Source organism: Amblyraja radiata, chromosome 14 (assembly GCF_010909765.2).
Source record: "Amblyraja radiata isolate CabotCenter1 chromosome 14, sAmbRad1.1.pri, whole genome shotgun sequence".
Taxonomy (NCBI): Eukaryota; Metazoa; Chordata; class Chondrichthyes; order Rajiformes; family Rajidae; genus Amblyraja; species Amblyraja radiata.
Window position 1 is genome coordinate 47,938,679 of NC_045969.1, and position 20,367 is coordinate 47,959,045.

Genomic DNA, 20,367 nt, shown 5'->3' on the forward strand with positions numbered 1-20,367 from the left:
TGCAGTCCTTCTGGTGAAGTTACACACACGGTGCTGTTAGGGCGGAAGTTCCATAATTTAAACCAAGAGACAATGAAGGTGATACATTTCCAAAACAGAATCATGTGCAGTTCGATGGGGATGTGCTTTCTGCATAATTTGGGCCGGTAAATGCAGGGCATTTTGTGGATGGTACACAGTTTAGTTATGTTACTGCAGGGAATTAATATTTTGGATGGGTGGCAGGATAGCATAATCAAGGACAATTGTCACTCCAGTCATTCCCTCTTCTCCACTCCCCCGTCAGGCAGAAGATTACAAAAGCTTGATAGCACGGACCACCAGATTCAGGAATAGTTTCTTCCCACTATTATCAGATTGCTGAATGGTCCTACCATAAGCTCGGGTGTATTTCCGATACTCCAGCCAACCTCAATGTGAATCTTGCAATTTTTTTATAATCTGCACTTTCTCTGCAACTATAAAGCTATAATGCTGTAGTACTATATTCTACACTCTGGTATTTTTCTCTTCCCTCTTCCTGTGTATTTGATTGTATTCATCTTGATTTGACTGGATAGCACAAAACAAAGCTTTTCGGTGTATCTTAGTACATGTGCCAATAATAAACCAGTACAGGTTTCAATCAAGTGGGCTCTTTGAACTGAATAGTGTGGAGATCCTTCCGTGTTGTTAGAACTACATTCGTTTAGGTTAGTGGAGCTCCATCGGGTTTGAACATGGTGGAAAGGCTTGGGTGTGCAGGATGTAAGTGACTTGCTGCAGGACTTGCTGCAGGAAACCCAACCTCTGACTTGCTCTTGTAGCTATACGATTAATGTGGTTGGCCTACTTAAGTTTTAGATCAACAACGATGCCTCCCTTGCATCAATCCTCCATGCCAAATGCTAATGTTGTGGCAATGTATTCAAATTTCATTTGTGGGTGGTTAGATCCATCCTTGTTAGTGATGGCTGGCTGTTACTGGGAGCTTGAGTGTTGTGAATGTTAATTGTCGACATCAGACCATCCCTAAATATTGTCTCATCATTCCAGTTTCCTGGGATATGGTAGAAGCAACTCCTGCTGGTCTGCTCTCAGATCTATTTCTCAGTCAGTATAGAAAGCACAATCCTGAATAAGGGTCCCGAGCCAAAACGCCACCTATCCATGTCTGACCTGCTGAATTACTCCAGCATTTTGTGTCTTTCCTTGGGAAACTGGCATCTGCGGTTCCTTGTTTCTACAGTCTGAAACCGAAGTCCGTTGTGTAACCAATGACACATAAAAGATCATAGTTGCTGAGGCTTGCGAATGGAGCAGAATTCAGATGCAGGAATAGATCTCAACTGGAGGATTGATGCATTTTTGGACATTCATTAATGGACCTTCCTTACCTGAGGTGCTGTTGGGATGACCAAGACATCAATATCCCTCAATAAAGGGTGATTCAAGGCAGCATCGGACGCAGGGAAACAATGGTGTCAGTAAGCGGCTGGGCTCTTAACCCCCATGCCCTCGAAGATTTTCTGGATGCTTTGAGATCAGCTGCAGGGGACGCCCCTGGGCACGGATGCTGGATGAAGGCCTCGTGAGGCAAGGGACGCATATTCGCGGGTCGACATGATTGAGGTGTCGGTGGAGTGGGCCGCTGGAGGCCCTGCAACAGCCTAGGGCTCAAGAGGATCAGACTCCACTCCAAGGGGGCCGAGCGTGTGGAGTGGATGCAGCCTGCAGCGGCACGGAGCAACAATGGGCAATGGAGAATGACAACAACATTGCCTGGCCAGGCTAACCCTGCAACTCCAACGCAGTGCCATCGCCAGGACAACCGGCCTTGATGACCAAGTTAACACTTCACATTTTTATAACTTTGGACCAGAATCATACAAAATGGTGCAGAAACATTTACTGTTTCAGAGTTCATCTACTCTTCCTGCACTCCTGAACTTAATTATGATTGCGCATTTATAAAGTGAAATTTGTACTGAACACTAGGCAAAAAAGAGGAACTTCACTGTATCTAGGCACACGTGACAATAAAGAGCCATTGAATAACCCAGTTACAGTATATAAGAATTGTTTTGAAATGCATTTAAAGTTAACCCATATAGGGTGTGAGGAGAAGTATATTTGTAGCAGTATTACAAACATCTAAAGTTACTTTGAGTCACACATTTTTAATCAAAAATCCACTTAATAACAGGTGTGGTTTATAATTCTGACAGTAGGTATAACAATCTAAACAGTGCCACCAGGTACAGATACGGTTTGATTCTCACTCCATTAGTTGCTGAATTTTGCTTCAGCAGAAAATGGGATGTTAAATGCCAATATAACACATTTCAAATAAATCATTATGCATGCTGGACTCAGAGATGTTGCTGGATATTGGTATTATCGCTCCAAGAACATTTGAAGCTTAATGCCATCCAGGCCAGGTCTGCTTGATTGGTAAAAGCAAATACTTTTAACATGTGTGTCGATGCAATGGCTTTTAGTCTGTTATTTAATAACAGAAACATTCTGACCTTACCTGATATCCACTGGCCCACAGAGATTGCCATTGTTGGTCAACCTTAAGATGGTAACGTTGGGTAATGGAACTGGGACATGCAATAAACGGAAGGCAGTCCTAGGCTTCAGCTGGATAATACATGCAGCTCTGATGGATAGTTATGAGTGGATGAGCTGAGGTATCTGTACTGATCTGTTAGCTTGAGAGGAGGGAAAGTGTCCCATTGCAACCCCCTGCTTTGTGATTGACAAGAAGCCTCATCCTGAAACATTAACTTTGCTTTTTCCTCCACAGATGCTGCCCAACCTGCAGAGCAGTTCCAGGATTTTCTGCTTTTTGGAATGATGAAACATTTTACGAGTACATTTTTGTTCAAACAATTTAATTCTCTTACTGGACAAAAAATACTTACATTTAATATTTGACATTGTAGAAATAATTTCAATACAGATGAGAGGATCATAAACATTGAAACTGAGATGGTAAAGAATGTACAGGGTCACTGATGTCTATTCTCTGAGATGGTTGTATTTAGATAAATATTACAGTAGTACGTCTAACATAGATTTTCTGCTTTGGTCAGAAGTGACTGTTTAATTCTTAATTTGTCATTCTTTGCTTTTATGTGAGGTATAACGAAATCAATAAAATTTTGTAAGGAGATATAATTTGAATTTACATTGCTCTATTAGTATAAGTAATAGAGTAATAGGTACAGTAAGCAATAATAAAACAACATGGTTTGCAATGATCATGAGAGTCGATCATTAAGTGCAATAACCATCAACAATGCATTCTCCACACTTATAATACATCAGGTAAAATCTTTTTCTTACAAGGCTTGCTATAAAATATAAAAAATATTATAGCAAAGTACCCCTTGTAGAGATCAGGCTAAAATGAGAGATGATTCTTCAGTGGGACTGATTTTGTTTGCTGTTATCAGCCACAGATTCAAGGCACAGTTTTAATTCTGAGAGAGCTTACAAAATGTTCTTTTTAAGGAACGACTTGGCTGTTAATTAGCATATTTTACATTTCCTCCACTCACTTGATCATAGGTATATGTTGCATTGCAAAGTTAGAAAGAAGCACCCTTTATTAAAGGCTTAGCAATTGTAACATCTAAAGCTGGTTCACCTAATATTCTTTACCTTGCCCAAGTCTGGATATTTAACATTCTCTACCTCCATATTCTGAAGCATATTTTAAAACTGTGGTTGACATTTGAGCTTGGGAGGAAGAATATGAAAAGAGGCAAAACAAATAAAATCTTATGTAAGCTGTCTGAAATATGTGGATCATTTAAAATTAGTCATTCAATTTGCCTGCCACCTCTATTTTCAAATATCATGGACCTCCGCTGAGGTTGGTAGAAACAACTTGTTGAGGTCTCCAACCGCTGCCCATTTTTAGGCATGCTCATGTGGCTTCGGAGGGTGACACCCTCTGGCCCTTTCTGACTGTCAGTAAGTTGATGGGAGGAGCTGCCTGGAGCTGAATGATCCAGCTCTGATGTTGTATGTGGCTCAGGGCTGGATTTCACTGGACTGAGTGGCGTTCTGCTGAGCTCGCCAGGGGAAGAGCGTTCCATGCTTGGCCAGGGAGGGCTGAAGAGGATGAGGCTTTGTGGCCTACTTGCCTTTGATCTGTGCTGAGCGTGGCGTATAAACCCAGGCTTCTGCTGCACCACGGATCTATCCGTTCTTAAAGATGACGGGATATCGGGGACATCTTCTCCATTTTCCGTGGAGGTTTTCTTCACGACTGGTGCTGCTTGACTGGGTTTAGACTGTGTGATGGATGCATCTGGAGAGACAACACACCCGCCATGCTCAGGTGATTGAGACTTTGGCAGGCCATTTTCTTTCCCGTCTTTAGATTCTGCCGGTGAAGAATTGGTTGCTGTTGAATCCAGTCTTTGTTTGCTGTCAGGCCAACTTGGTTCAACAGGTTGCAGAACGGTTAGAACTTTGTCCAAGGGGAGGGAAGAGGGTGTGAGGCTCTTCTTTGGCAAAGGCTTGGGGACCTGCGTAAACTGCACCTTTGGTGGAACGACTGGGATTGCTTTGACCTGACATGTCTTTATCATGTAGGTTGTTCGAACTGCAGTGACACCAACTGGAAATGATTGAACTGGGGATTCATCAGCCACAGAAGGTTGGTTGTTGACTGTGGAGTATGAAGCAAATAATGGTGTCTTATCTTCAGATGCAAAGCAACCTCCCTCAATTGTACCAGGCATTACCGCTGTGGATTCTGCACTGGCTCCAACGTTTCCAACGTATAAACTATCCAGTTTAGAAGATGCCAATGAATTGTGTTCAGCTGTTGCAACAGTTAGCTGGCTATGTCTGGAGTTCTCCTCCATTTCATTGAGGGAAGTTACAGATTTGCTTACAAGGGAGGTATTGCTCAAATGCTCATCATTGCAAATTGGGGTTTGACTGATCCAATCAATATTTTGGTTAACACACTGAGATGATGATTCAGGAGGCTCGTCAGGGGATACTTTATCTGTACACACATCAGGGGACCATATATCCTGAGCAGCATATCGCCACTCCTCTGGCCTTATATCTGGTGACATCTTTGCCAGACATTCTTCCTCATCCTCTTTGACTTCACCCAGCTGGAATGAAGGCGAGTTACGTTCATTAAATGCATCGTTGTCCATCCAGTGTTTGGGACAGGGAAGCTCACTGGCAACGGTTGTCAAAGTTTCAGCTTTCAGATCGGACTGAATATCTGCCAGATGCTCCTCTTGATCTCTTTTCTCATCAGACAGATTATGCGTTGAATTTACAGTCACCTCGTGCAAAGCATCTATGAAATGATTATTTGTTTTTGAGTTTGGTCCAGTTTTCTTAATGCAAGGTTCTGAAGACTGAAATCCATGAGAACCAATTGAATATTGATGCTTCACATCTGAATTAATATCGACTAATTCTGAATCTGCAGATGCTGGTGGTGGAGTCTCCATTTTCACCTTCAAAGTATTTTGATCCGTTATTGGTTGTATAAGTTCCATCTTGGAGGAAGCATCTTGTAAGGATTCCAAAGATTTAATGTCCTGAGTCTGGCTATGATCAGGTGTCTTGATGTTCTTCCCTTCACTGGAACATTTGCTACTTGTGGAGTTTAAGTCCATTTCTTCATGAGCAGTTTCAACCATTAGAGGGGAGCTTTGTAAGAACAGGTTGGGGAGACTGTGCATTCTGTGCCGTCCAATAATATTTACCGCTGTTGAAGCATCAGGCAGAGACATATACTCGATCTGGCTGTCGTCACGAGATTCATCCGATTTTTCTTCCATCTTTTCCAGAAAGAAATCAGGCCCAGTGGTCTCCTCAGTTTCAACAATCTCAAGCTCTTTGGCTTGAGGCCACAGATGCTCCTTAAATAGCTTGGCAGAGGAATCGGCATCCTGCAGAAACACACACACAATAACATTTATGAAGCTGCATTTATTACAAAGATATAGCATATTTAGTGTATCTTATTTATTGACTAGTAGTGCACTGTGCCAATGGTGAAGAGGTATAATGTGTAGGAAGTGTGAGGTATAATATGGGTAACTTGGACACATAAGAAATAGATCACTACACAATAAAAGACCAGAAGGTTCATTACCACAGGTAACTCTCAGCTGCAGGATATAATTGACCTGAGTAATCAAAGAACACAAAAAAGAAACGTAACCAAGATTCCTGCTCCTCACTGCTGTTCATTCGCTCCTGTTGGACAATGAACATGGTCATGTGAGATGAGGACATGGTTATTACTGGCCATGATGTTACTCCAGACTGAGTTTGACCTTATGCTGCAGTAGTGAGTTCTGCAGCGGCATGAATGCCAGCTCGCATCAAAAATCCTGTCTTCCCTCTTTGGCCACACAAATGTAACAATAGCAATATTTAGAAGGTGAGGGGGGGGGGGGGGATTACTCTGATGTGCTCATCAATATCCTGTGACCATTCTCAAGCTTGAGAAATGCAAATATTTATCTTCTTGCAAGTACATGTAAAATGACCACATGATTCAGGTACCAAGGGGTTCAGCGCCAATGAAGGTGTCCTACAGTAAGAATCATTCAAAAGAAAGAGGGAACTTGCATTATGTAGTGTCTTATTATCGCTTCCCTGAGAGTACTTTACAACCAATCAGCTGGTTCATAATTGCAACCACTGTGAATATGACAGTCCATAATAGTAAATCTCAAAAAAAAACAAATCCATGTAACCTGATAATCTTTGTTCGTTAGCATTGGTTGATGGAAAAATATTGGTCAGGACATGGCAATTACTCCTCCACTAGCCTGATGCGTTCTTCATATCCGTCCAAATACATAGGCTCTCCAGTTAGCATTTCATTCATTCAACTTTGTAACATTCCTCAGTCTTGCATGGACAAACTGATCTTGACGATCTTCTTTAGACTTGTCCTGAGATGTGATCTAATTCTGCTGCCCAGCAGTGGAAGTAGAGGGTGTGGACTCCTTGACTTCATAATTGTGGGTGATATTTAAGAAAATACTTCAGGAATTCTAGCTCCCAGAAGCTCTGTATTGGAATTTCAGGCACAGAGATTAATATGTGCTGTAGACAAAGTATTGATCAAACATCCATCAAAGATGTGTAGGAAGGAACTGCAGATGCTGGTTTAAACCGGTGGACACAAAAGGTTGGAGTAACTCAGCGGGCCAGACAACATCTTTGGAGAAAAGGAATAGGTAACGTTTCGGGCCGAACCCCTACTTCAGACTGAGAGTCAGGAGAGTTGGAAACAAGACATATAGATGGTGCAGGAAGGAACTGCAGATGCTGGTTTAAACCGTCATTTATATCTCTCGTTTCCCTTTTCCCTGGCTCTCAGTCTGAAGAAGGGTTTCGACCCGAAATGTTACCTTTTCTCCAGAGATGCTGTCTGACCCGCTGAGGTACTCCAGCTATTTAGTATCCATTAAAGATGGTTCATCTCCTCGCAGGCTGAGTTGGAGTTGAGATTTATTGTGTGGATAATCAAAATTAGCTGGAAAAAAATGCAAAACTGAATACACAGAGGTGAAATCGCAGAGTCTGAAGAAGGGTTTCGGCCCGAAACGTCGCCTATTTCCTTCGCTCCATAGATGCTGCTGCACCCGCTGAGTTTCCCCAGCAATTTTGTGTACCTTACACAGAGGTGAATGCTGAATGAGTACTGGGCATTCAGGAGTGGAGAAAACTTATCTCCACAAATGGATATCCCACAGTATCTGGCATTTCGATACTTAGGCTTGGTTGAAGAATGTTTGCTCTGGGAGCTTGGATTTGTGAGAAGCATTTCCTTAAATACCCCTTGCAACTGAGAAATAAAAGCTTCCATACAGATTTTCCACTAGAGGATAACAGTGCTACACTTCAGTAGAACATTGGTAACATCCAAACCACTTTCAGATCTAAACCCTTGTGAAGAAACAAACTTTGGACTACTCTGGATACAGTACAGTTTTAAAAATGTTATGGATTATCCATGGTGTGCATAAATAACTCCCATTTAGTTAGTGTACAAAATCCTGAGAACATGAGGATGATTTGTGCACAATGAAAACAAGGCAGATAAGAGTTAATTAATTTGCACATACAAAATAAGGGGAATTGCTTTTGAAGTTCCTCATCTAAAGGAGCCACAGAGTAACAATCATTTTGAAAGATCTACTTTTTTAAAGGGTGTATTCTGTGAGCATTAGGCAGCTCTATAAGTTCCAGCCAATGTCTCTGTTCAGCCTGTGCTGAGTAGAGTTGGCACAGACTATAACTGAGTGTGGATGTGATATGGTGATGATGCCCTCCTGTGGACTCAGGTCTCCATCAACACCATTACCAAGCCTGCACCTGACGTAGAATTCCCCCTGGTGTAGCTTTGGAGTGCCGGAGGCTGCGGGGAGACAATTAGAGGGGCATATTAGGGTAGAAATCAGAACCTTTTTCCCCAGGGTGGAATTGTCAACTGTCAGAGGCCAAAGCTTTAAGGTGAAAGGGGCAGAGTTCAAAAGAAAAGTGCGGGGCAAGGTGGGTGCTTGGAACTTGCTGCCAAGTGTGGTGGTGGAGGCAGATACCATACGTGGCTTTTAGATAGTTAAAAGGATATGAAGGGAATGGAGGAATACGGAGGGGTAGAGGAGATTAGTTTAACTTGGCATCATGTTTGGCACTGATGTCGTGGATCAAGGGGCCAATTCCTGTAGAATCACAGGGCAGGGGCTGAACGCTCAAGAATTTAAGATATGAACTAAAACGGGTCCATCACTGTACCCATTTTCATGACCTGCTTTAAATCTGTATGTAATTTATTTGTGGATTGACAATGCGCATCGAGTATATATGGGTGTGTGTGACACGTGAATGGTACTAACGTAATACGACCAATACATGAGTCATCAGTGCGTCTTCCAAACTGCTTGTACGTGTCTGGGATAGTCACCTAAAATGGCAACCATAAATGTGGTAGCTCAGGATTAAGGACCCCATCAACTTCATGGATCCATCATCATTTCCCTCTACCCACCTCTGGAATACTGCCTGAAGCTCGGGTGATGCTCCTCATGTTGCTACATTATCATCAAGGATTGTTGTCATACAGAAACAAAAACCTCAACCTAAATTTCATTATTGTTATTGTAAGATTATCAACTTTGATAATTCATAGTTGGAGCTGATGATGGGATACAATCATCTCCACACCCTTTCTATTCACCTTTATTTACATCAGCCGTAACAAAAGTAATTGCCGCCAAATGCTCTGGGGCATTTTGCAATTTTAGGTGTGCCTTGCAAATGCATCTTGCTGCATTGATTTACACACTGTGGGAAACGCACTTTCACCAATGACTTCTCCCAAACTTAAGTTTTAAAAAAAATGCTTTACTGATAATGAAAATAATTTTGTTGAGAGTTCTCTCTCCGCTCATTCAGTCATGTTGTGTTGGCCTTGGACTCACCCTTCACTAGTTAAGAACATTGGAAGTAGGAACCATAAGGCTCCTGATCCTGCAGTTTCAATGATTTTCATTCACACCACATAGGCATCAATGGAAAGACCGGGATCTCCAGCTCCCCCTTTGGTTTTCCTTTAAACTGAATGGTTCATGGGGCATTTTAGAGGACAGTTTGGATGGTCTACATTGCCGTGGGTCTGCAATCTCATCGGCCATATTCCAAACTCCCCTCCGTCATGGACATTAGTGAAGCTAAAGGGTTTTTACAGCAACCCAAATATTCTGGTGATCACCACGACTGACAATTAGCTTTTTAATCCAGATTTATTTCAAGAATTCAATATAAATCCTGGAGCTTTGTGATGTGTCATAATTGTTACCATATTGTTTGCAAGCTATCAGCTCTTAACATGCAGTGTTTGCATTAGAGGTTGTGTAGGTTTGGTTGGTCGGTTACAATAATCATGTGGTACCCACCTTCACTTTTGCTCAGCCTGGCAGAAGGAACATTAGGACTTCCTAGTGCTCATTGCTCCAATGTTAAGATCTCCACTGTTCAGCATTGAGCTCTGCCCAAGACTGCAAAAAGTTGCAGAGTTACGGACGTAGCCCAGGCCAAGAGCGGAACTCGCTATCAAAACATGGAGGGGACGGGGGACACAATTTTTGACGGCCGCGCGCGCATGCGCACACTCACACACACACGCGAGGCTTTGGAGACTCAATCTCAACTCTGCTTGTCTCACCGGGTTAACTACAGCCCTGTCTGGACTGACGGGACACCAGCGCTGCTACTCCACGCTGGCCATATTTCCCGCAGGTCCAGGGAGGTTAATCTGGCGGGACAGGCAGAGTCTGACTGCCAACCTCTCTGGCCACTCTCTGGCGGGGGGGGATGTCCTCCACCTCTCAAAACATGGGGTATGTGTCCCCTCTGGCCCCCCCGGGTTTTCCGCCCCTGGCCCAGACCATCACATGAACCAGCCTTTGTCCCATCAACTTCATCTACAATGTACGCTTCCTTGGAGAAGCAACCAACATAATCAAGGACCATTTACACCTTGGTCATTCCCTCGTCACTCCTCTCCCATCAGGCGGTAGATACAAAAGCTTAAGAGCACATATACCAGATTCAAGAATAGCTTCTTCCCCGCATTATCTATGGAACTGATGCACTACAATGCTGAAACTCTGTATCTTCCCCTACTGTACTTGAGTTTGACTTGATTGTATTTATTTATAGTGTTATCTGATCTGGTTGGATAGCAAGCAAAACAAAGCACAGGCCAGGGTTCGGTCATGCCTGTCTGGAGTTTACACATTCTCCTTGTGATCACATGGGGTTCCTCCCACATTCTGAAGACGTGTCGATTAGTCATTTAAATTGGTTTCTTCTCCCCTGTATCTATGGAAAACATGCGCCACAATGCTGCAAGCCTGCATCTTCCCCTTTGCTCTGCTTGTTGTACTTGAGTTTGATTGGATTGTATTTATTTATAGTATCTGATCTGACAGCATGCAAAATACAGCTTTTCGCTGTACCTCAGTACACATGACAATAATAAACTTAAAACTAGACCGAAAATTTAACAGACTGCTGAACAGCCCTCTCATAATCTAATGATGTCGTCCTAATCTCCCAATCAGACTCATGTGGCCCATGCACTTTTAAAAAATCTGCCCTTTCTCTGCAGCTGTAACACTCTAATGCTGTAATACCACAGTGGGGCAGCACAGTGGCGCAGCGGTAGAGTTGTACCTTCTCCCCGTGACAGTGTAGGTTTTCTCCGAGATCTTTGGCTTCCACCCACACTCCAAAGATGTACAGGTTTATACGTTAATTGGCTTGGTATAAGTGCAAATTGTCCCTAGTGTGTGTAGGATAGCATTAGTGTGCGGGGATCGCTGGTCGGTGCGGACTAGGTGGGCCAAAGGGCCTGTTAACTCTAAACTATACTAACCTAAACTATATTCTGCTTCCTGGTGTTTTTCTCTTTGCACTACCCGTTATACTTGTGTATGGGCTAATTGTATTGATGTATGGTAAGTTTTGAGTGGATAGCACGCAAAGTTTTTCTCTGTACCTGTACATGTGACAATAATGAACCAATAGGATTAAGTATCCTGTTTGTGTGTTGCATGATTCCGATTCCATAATCTATAATTAACACTGATGTGACACCTTCTTCTCCATTCCAGCGAGCAACAATCCTATTAAATACTGAACAAATTGTGCAATAATTTGTCTAACCTGTTTAGTTGCTGGATTCTCTTTGATGCTCCCACTTTGATGTTCATTTTCACATGGATTCTCTGCTGAGGGAACAATTGGAGGAGGCACTTCTTCTTGCTCTGTGTTTTCACAGGGGTTTAGAGATGCAGATGAGATGGTCACGGACTCTGAGGAAGAGAAAGGCTGCAATGGATCAGAGTCCTGATGTGTTGGGTTTAGGGAGAGCTCTGCTTGATTCTGCGATGATGAATTTGTGGAAACAACAAGCGATTCGGGCTTCGATCCATCCGTTTCAATGTTCTGGTCATCTAAATAACAAGAACATGATATTCCTGAAATTAGATAAATAGTAACGACAGAATCCCTTACCAAAGAAACCATTTTCTCCCAAAATATGAAAATTTCCATTGAAAACTCAAAATCCAAAACTCAAAATCCAAAACTCAAATTCCAAAACGTTTGCAGTGAATCTGACAGCTTGAAGAAAAGGAAAATGTTGAACCATTATTAATTAATGTATTTTTCTGAGACGACATAATTTCATTGATATTGTCTTCCACTAGTCTGCATTGCTGTTCTCATCCTTCTCAAGCTCCCAGAACCCGGAAAGTTGTTGCCCTTGATTTAAACTTGCATGCCACTTGCATCAACATTCAGAGGACCATCCTCTACAAGGGATGACTGTTCCAAGCGAATTATACCAATAGACACACTTCCCCCAACATTCCCCCAACAATAGAAGTGTGATAGTGCACGCCACCTGATTGAAGTGTGAAAATGCACACCACCAGATTCAGGGAGAGTTACTTCCCAGCTGTTATAGGGCAACTGAATCATCCTACCACAACCAGAGAGCAGTCCTGAACTACTATCTACCTCTTTGTTGTCCTTCGGACTATCCTTGACTGGACTTTGCTGGCTTTACCTTGCACTAAGCGTTATTCCCTTATCATGTACCTTTACACTGCAAATGGATTGATTGTAATCATGTATTGTCTTTCTGCTGACTGGTTAGCACGCAACAAAATGTTTTTCACTGTACCTCGGTACACGTGACAATAGCCTAAACTAAACTGAACAAAGTGAACATTTGTGAGATATCTGGTCGACTGCTCTACCTCCAGTAACTACTTCCTTCCCCATGGCAACCACAGACATACAATATTATCCTGTTTAATCTCTTCTTTCTCTCTTACTCGGTCACCTAATGGTCTTTATGGGTGCAGTAACTTATCTCGACTTCTTTCTATTTAGTATATGCTATTTGCTGCTCTCGTTATGGTAGCCTCTGTATGGGGACGATCAAATGCTGGTTGGGTGATTATATAACTTCTATATAAAAGGTCACTGTTGTGCAAACATGACCCCAAGTTTCCAGTTGCCTCCATCCCAATATGACATGGCTTCAGTGAAAATCAACATAAGCTTCCAGCACCACATCTACCCGACTACATTATAGCCTTTCACAATCAACATTAAATTGAAGAATTTCAGAAAATTCCAGAATATTTAATTTAGACTTGCAGCATTCATACCATTTTCTTTTGGTAATTTCAGATAATAATTCTGCTCCACACATATTGTCCAGATAACATTTTTTTGTTTCTTTGCTTGCTGCAATAACATCTTCTTTTACCTTTCAATGTTATCCCTTATCATCTAATCTCCAGCCTTCTATTTTTTTGATCAGAAAACGACTTCTGATCTCTGCCCCCACCTCCCGCCCCCTTTCCCAAGATCCCTAAATCTGGGGCGGCACGGTGGTGCAGCGGTACAGTTGCTGCCTTACAGCGCTTGCAGCACCGTAAACCCGGGTTCGATCCCGACTACGGGTTTGCTGTCTGTACGTTCTCCCCGTGACTGTGTGGGTTTTCTCCGAGATATTCAGTTTCCTCCCACACCTCAAAGACGTACAGGTCTGGAAGTAAATTGGCTTGGTAAATGTAAAAAAATGTCCCCACTGTGTGTAGGATAATGTCAATATGCGGGGATTGCTGGTCAGCGCAGTGAGCCTGTATCTCTAAAAACTAAAACTAAATCTGATGAAAGGTCATTAATTGGAAGCGTTAACTGCATTTTCCTTTATCCGGATGCTGTCTCACCTACTGAGTATTTCCAACATCTGCAGTGTTTTTCTACTAGTTTCTTAAAACTGTATTGGAAACATATTCACAGACAGTAGATATCCATCATGGTTTATGTAACATACCCTTCTGTTTATGCTGGTCTGAATCAGTTTGCCCACTGAGTAGATCTTCCTTCTCTTCACTGGCGTTGTCAAAGGTGCTGCTTTCAGGAGGCGATGGTCTGTCCATTGACTAGTGATCCTGTGGCATTCAGATGTTGTGCATCTTTTAGTGCCTCCTTACAGGGTGTGACACGGGGATTGATAATCCCTGAGATGTGTAACGGCACAGATGTGGAAAAAGGCTCAGAAATATTCACTGCCATTGGTTTTCTATGATGTCGTGGCGATGCTTCAAGGGGAAACAAGTTACCCGGGAAATTGGACTTGGGTGACGAATCATTGAAATTTGCTGAGTAAAACAACCGTCTCGTCTTTGGTGATGGCTCCGATTTGTTGAAGGCTTCCCCACAGAACACCTTCAGCTGCTCCGGCTGCGCTCTCAAAATCGCTGTCTCTTTGTCTGACGTTCCCGGGCTAATGTTCCCCACACATCCTCCAATCGCACCCACCAGCTCTTCCTGATCCCAATCGCTGTGCCTCCGACTTAGATTGTAGGAACTTCCTGATCCAAGAGTGTGCGATTTCATTGATCCTGAGAGCCCTCCTCCCAGAGTTGCTCCATGTTTAAATCGAACACCCATTTCATCATCTAGAACATAGCAATGATACACATAATAATAAGGCTTGAAGTAAAATTCAGCACAAATCAGACATTTGAGGGCTTGGCTCTGTCTTTAATAACAAATTATGTTTCATTTCATTCCTCTTTAGCAAGTCTATACAATTTCTTACTCTGAAGCAATGAGTTAGTTCCTGACTAAGAGATAAAGCAGATGGGATGCTGAAATCTCTTTTTCGTTTGTGCAAAATACAAATTGCAAGAAGAACTCAACGGGTCAGGCAGCATCTGTGGAAGGAAATGGACAGACTGTGCTTGGGGTTAGAGAGAGCATCTCCAGCAAAAATACAAAAGAGGAACTCAGATGTTCAACGCAGCAATTAAAGACACAAAGTGCTGGAGTAATTCAGTGGGTCATGAAGCTTTTCTGGAGAACATTAAGGTGACATTTCGTGTTGGGAACCTTCTTCAGACTTGTGGGGGGGGGGGTGAGAAAAATAAATATGGAAGAGAGGAGGTGCAGGACAAAGCCTGGCAAGTAATAAGATGTAGGTGTGGGGGAGGGGGGGGGGGGGGTGATAGGCAGGTGGTTGGACAAAGGATAAAACGACAGATACAAGAGGATTCAGCTGGTGCCAGCACAATAACCTGTCTCTCAACACCAGCAAAACCAAGGAACTGATTGTGGACTTTGGAAGGGGTAGGATGGGGACCCATAATCCCGTTTATATCAATGGGATGATGGTGGAAAGGGTCAAGAACTTCAAATTCCTGGGCGTGCATATTTCCAAAGATCTTTCCTGGTCCCAGCACACTGATGCAATTACAAAGAAAGCACATCAGCGCCTCTACTTCCTGAGAAGATTATGGAGAGTCAGTATGTCAAAGAGGACTCTCTCGAACTTCTACAGGTGCAAGATAGAGATCATGCTGACTGGTTGCATCGTGGCTTGGTTTGGCAATTTGAGCGTCCAGGAGCGGAAAAGAATGCAGAAAGTTGTGACCACTGCCCAGTCCATCATCGGCTCTGACCTCCCCACCATCGAAGGGATCTATCGCAGTCGCTGCCTTAAAAAGGATGCCAACATCATCAAGGACCCACACCATCCTGGCCTCACACTCATCTCTCCGCTGCCATCAGGTAGAAGGTACAGGAGCCTGAAATCTGGTGCATCCAGGTTCAGGAACAGCTTCTTCCCCACAGCCATCAGGCTATTAAACTCACCATCAAACAAACTCTGAACTATAACAGCCTATTGCACTTTATCTGTTTATTTATGTGTATATATATATATATATGGTCTCTGCTATATAGACACACTGAACTGTTCTGTATTTATGCTTACAATACTCTGTTGTGCTGCAGCAAGCAAGAATTTCATTGTCCTATCTGGGACACATGACAATAAACTCTCTTAACGATTTGATTCAAGAATTGCAAATTGTGAAACAAGAGAAGTAATGTTGGTGGAAGCGGAGGAGGAAAGGTGAGGAATAGGAATGTCCCGGAGGGGCACAGGGGAAAGAAGAGGGATGTCTTGAGGGATGTTGGTAGTCATCTAAAATTGGAGAATTCAATGTTCATACTGCTGCTACCAAAGCAGAATATGAAGTGCTCTTCCTCCAGTTTATATGTGGCCTCACTCTGGCAATGGAGGAAGCACAGGATGGAAAGTTCAGCATGGGAATGGGAAGAGGAGTTAAAATGGTTAGCAACTGGGAGATCAAGCGGGTCTTGGCGGACTGAGCGCAAGTGTTTGGCGATACGGTCGCCTAGTCTACGCTTAGTCTTGCCGTTGTTCAGGAGACCACATTAATAATAATAATAATAATGGATGGGATTTATATAGCGCCTTTCTAATACTCAAGGCGCTTTACATCGCATTATTCATTCACTCCTCAGTCACACTCGGTGGTGGTAAGCTACTTCTGTAGCCACAGCTGCCCTGGGGCAGACTGACGGAAGCGTGGCTGCCAATCTGCGCCTACGGCCCCTCCGACCACCACCAATCACTCACACACATTCACACACAGGCAAAGGTGGGTGAAGTGTCTTGCCCAAGGACACAACGACAGTATGCACTCCAAGCGGGATTCGAACCGGCTACCTTCCGGTTGCCAGCCGAACACTTAGCCCATTGTGCCATCTGTCGTCCCAACATTGGGAACACATATGCAGTAAATGAGGTTAGAGGAGGTGCACATGGACCTCTGTATCACCATGGCCTGAACAACCATGTTCAGGCAGCATCTGTTGAAGGAATGGGCAGATAGTGTTTTGGGTCCAGACCCTTTAGTTGTGTTCCCTAATTATCAAAATAACTCAAAGTAATTCTGAGTTGGCTGCGAAACTAAATGGAAAATCTCAGCAGGTCAGGCAGCATCTGCAGAAAAAGCAACAAACTCTTTAACCTGGCAAAGAGAGAAAACGTTAGTCAACAACTAACTTGTATTCTCTCTTTCCCAGTTTCCAGCATTCTTTCTTTTATTTCACATTTCCAGCATCTCAGATTTTGATTTTAGCCAAAAACAAAATTTCCACATGAGAAAAATGTCCACATGTAGAAGGCAGGAACGGGGTACTGATTGGGGATGATCAGCCATGATCATATTGAATGTGCTGGCTCGAAGGGTCAAATGGTCTACTCCTGCACCTATTGTCTATTGTCTATAACATTTGCCATGCAAGGGTATATTCAATAACAGATAGTACAGATGGCAGGTACAGAACAGTTTCAAATTGAAACAAGGATGCACTAGTTTAAAGAGTCAAAAAAGTACATTTAGGACCAGTCTAAAACAATAGTTTGCAACATGGTGTATTTAGCCTAGAAATAGACTTCTAGGTAGACCATATGAACATAGAAAATCTAAGAATCCTTTCAAGAAACAACTGGATAACTCAAGGTAGACTTGGTCTGTAACAAGTTGCATCCACTGGCATCTCATGCTATACTTTACCTCTAACATACAAATGTAATTAATTTTAAACACTTTCCCACTTATTTGCTTTTATCTCATTTCCAAAATGTACAATTTGGCACAAATTGAAGTGTGTCATGTTTTGGAAATCTTCTGCTAATGACGCTTCCTTCCAGAGGCACTAATACAGCTTAGAGGCAGTTCTATTCTCACGCAATGCTTAGAGTCATAAACCTTCAACAGAGATCACCAACCAATACTCCAATTTTGAGCACATCTCTGTAGTTATCCAAGAGATATTGAGTTTGGAAACCCACTGCTGCCTTTATAGTGATCAAGAGGCAAGGTTCAAATGTGGGACCAGTCTGGCTTGCGTGCTTGAATATTTCAGTAGGTGATTTATTTACTCATGGCGATGTTTAATTTTAATTACATTTTAAATCTTACCATCTCCGTCATCCTTTCAATATTGTTTTGCAATAGTGAATGCCAATGACAAAATGGCAGGCACTGAGTTGCACTACCTGATAGGGAAAGGGAATTAATTCACTTCTACTTCATGTTGATATTTGTGTCTCTACCAAAGCTAGTTTCCCTTCTTTACATCATGAAATACATCATGATTTTCAATGCACCAATTATAGCACTGACGTTTGACTTTGCAGAAGTAGTTGATGCAAAAGACGCCAAGATAATTCAGAATTCTTTAATTTATTAAAAAAAAATGTTTTTCAAGGTAATTCTTTCTAATGCTCCTCAGTGTTGCTCTGTTGCCTTATTTTTAAGATGGGACCCATCTGTGTGTTAATCTGGTGTAAAGCTTCTCACGCACATGGACCATTTAACACCAGATTACATTCCATTTTCTTCATCAAAAGAATAATGATACAATGTCTTACCTTCTAATGGCAAGGAGCAAAGGGACTCCATACTCTTAGCAGGTCGAATGTTGCCTTTTTCTGTTTACAACAAATAAAACAGAGGTCTGGTGAGCAACAAATTTGTCTCGCATGAATCAAGATAACCAGTTAATAAAGATTTCCCCCCCATTGCACACAGTGAATAAAGATAAGCTTTATATCAATGCCGTGCAAACACCAACCTTGGGCCATTGCCTTTCATGATCAGCCTTGGTTTACTGAAAGCATTCACTTGTCTCTGAGTCAGAAGGTTATTGGTTCAGATTTGACTTCTGAGGCTAGAGCACATGGTGTTGGCTGACATAAGTGCAGCGTGATGGGACCTCTGCATGTTCAGAAGTGACCTTTTTGTATGGGACTTTAAACCAAGACATCGCCTTCACTCATCGTAACTGTTTGGCTTGCTACACCCATTCAGAGGGCAGTTACGAGCTATAGGTTAGGACCCATATTTAGTAAATAACAAATATTCCTCGTAAAAGAACACAAAAAATAAGAATAGGCATCTCAGCCCTTCAAGCCCCCCCCCCCCCCCCCCCCGCCATTCAACGTGATCAATGTAATTTGTCCCAGACCTCAACTCTTGAGTTCCCCAGTTCCCCATAACCCACAATTACGTCATCTTTCACTTAAAACAACATCTCTTCATCCTTAATACCTCCAGTAATACCTCCAGTAATACCTCCAGTAATACCTCCAGTAATACCTCCAGTAATACCTCCATACACCTCTTGGATAGAGAAGTTTACAGATTCACCATCCCCTCCCAGCAGAAATTTCTTCGCACCTCATTTTATAATGACAGCCCCGTTATCTCGTAACTATAACCCCTTCTTCAAGCCCCTCTCACTGTGGAACCATCTCAACATCTACCCTGCCATGTCCTCTAGGATCTTATACATCTCAATAAGATCGCACCTCACTCTTCTAAATTTCAAGAAATTTACATCCAACTACTTTAGCTTTTTTTGATAGGATAACCGTTGCATCTCTGGAATTCACGTAGCGAGTCTCTTCCGCTTCCCATACTAATACACCCTTCCGTAACTAAGGATCCTAGACCACACGTAGTTCCCCAGGTGTGGCCTCATCACACCATCCACTATTGTGACAATCCTTCTCTGTTTCTAAATTCCAGTACCCTTCTAATAAAGGCCAAATAGCCATTTGCCTTCCTAAGTAGTTATTGCATCTGCCTGCTAACCTTATGAGTTTCATGCACAAGAACAATTGCATACCTTTACTCATTTGCAATTTCTTGCTATTTAGATATTAGTCTGATGTCTGCCGCCTCTCACCACAACTTCATAATCTGCCCCAATAAACTCCATTTGAGAAGCTTCCACCCACTCATTAACCTACCCACATCAGTGCTGTAGAGAACAACTTTCTTCACTGCAACATGCTCTCCCTCCTATTTTCATATCATGTCACACTTTGATATCTTACACTCTGTCCCTTATCATAAATGGGTGATTTATATAATTGAGGGCCAAATAAATGACAGAGGGTCGGAAACTGATCTTTGGTCACATCAACCCTGAAAATGACCTGTTTATTCCATGAAGATTAGTAATAAAGTGGGTTCCATCTCCTTCCTTACATGTAGCTAATTCAGGAGTCAGACAATGACGTGTAAGAAGGAACTGTCGACGCTGGTTTATACCGAAGATAGACACAAAGTGCTGGAATATCTCAGTGGGTCAGGCAGCATCTCTGCAGTAAAAGGATGGGTGACGTTTTGGGTCGGGGCCCTTCTTCATATTATATCCGAGTCTGTACAAGGATCCCCCCCCCTCCCGAAATATCACCCTTCCTTTTACTGCAGAGATGCTGCCTGACCCGCTAAGTTACTCCAGCACTTTGTGTCTAATTCAGGAATCATTTATTGGTCCTCCAGGAATATATCTTTATTCAATAAACTAGTAAAACATACAAATTTTTCTTCTCTATCTCTATCTTCTCCAGAACCTTTTCAAATGCACAGATATTCAGAACAGAGATTTGAGTTT

At 42.6% G+C, this 20,367-nt stretch overlaps 1 protein-coding gene across 1 annotated transcript in view; it reads right to left on the minus strand.

The window, feature by feature from the left end:
- Positions 1–2,862: 2,862 nt before the first annotated feature.
- Positions 2,863–20,367, minus strand: part of arhgap31 (Rho GTPase activating protein 31) — a 114,323-nt gene continuing 96,818 nt past the window's right edge. The window contains exons 9-12 of the mRNA XM_033032296.1: positions 18,335–18,394; positions 14,004–14,543; positions 11,725–12,014; positions 2,863–5,924 (exon numbers count right to left, since the gene is read on the minus strand). Coding sequence (XP_032888187.1) covers positions 3,813–5,924; positions 11,725–12,014; positions 14,004–14,543; positions 18,335–18,394 — 3,002 coding nt within the window. The 3' untranslated portion in view covers positions 2,863–3,812. The remainder of the gene's footprint in view (positions 5,925–11,724; positions 12,015–14,003; positions 14,544–18,334; positions 18,395–20,367) is intronic.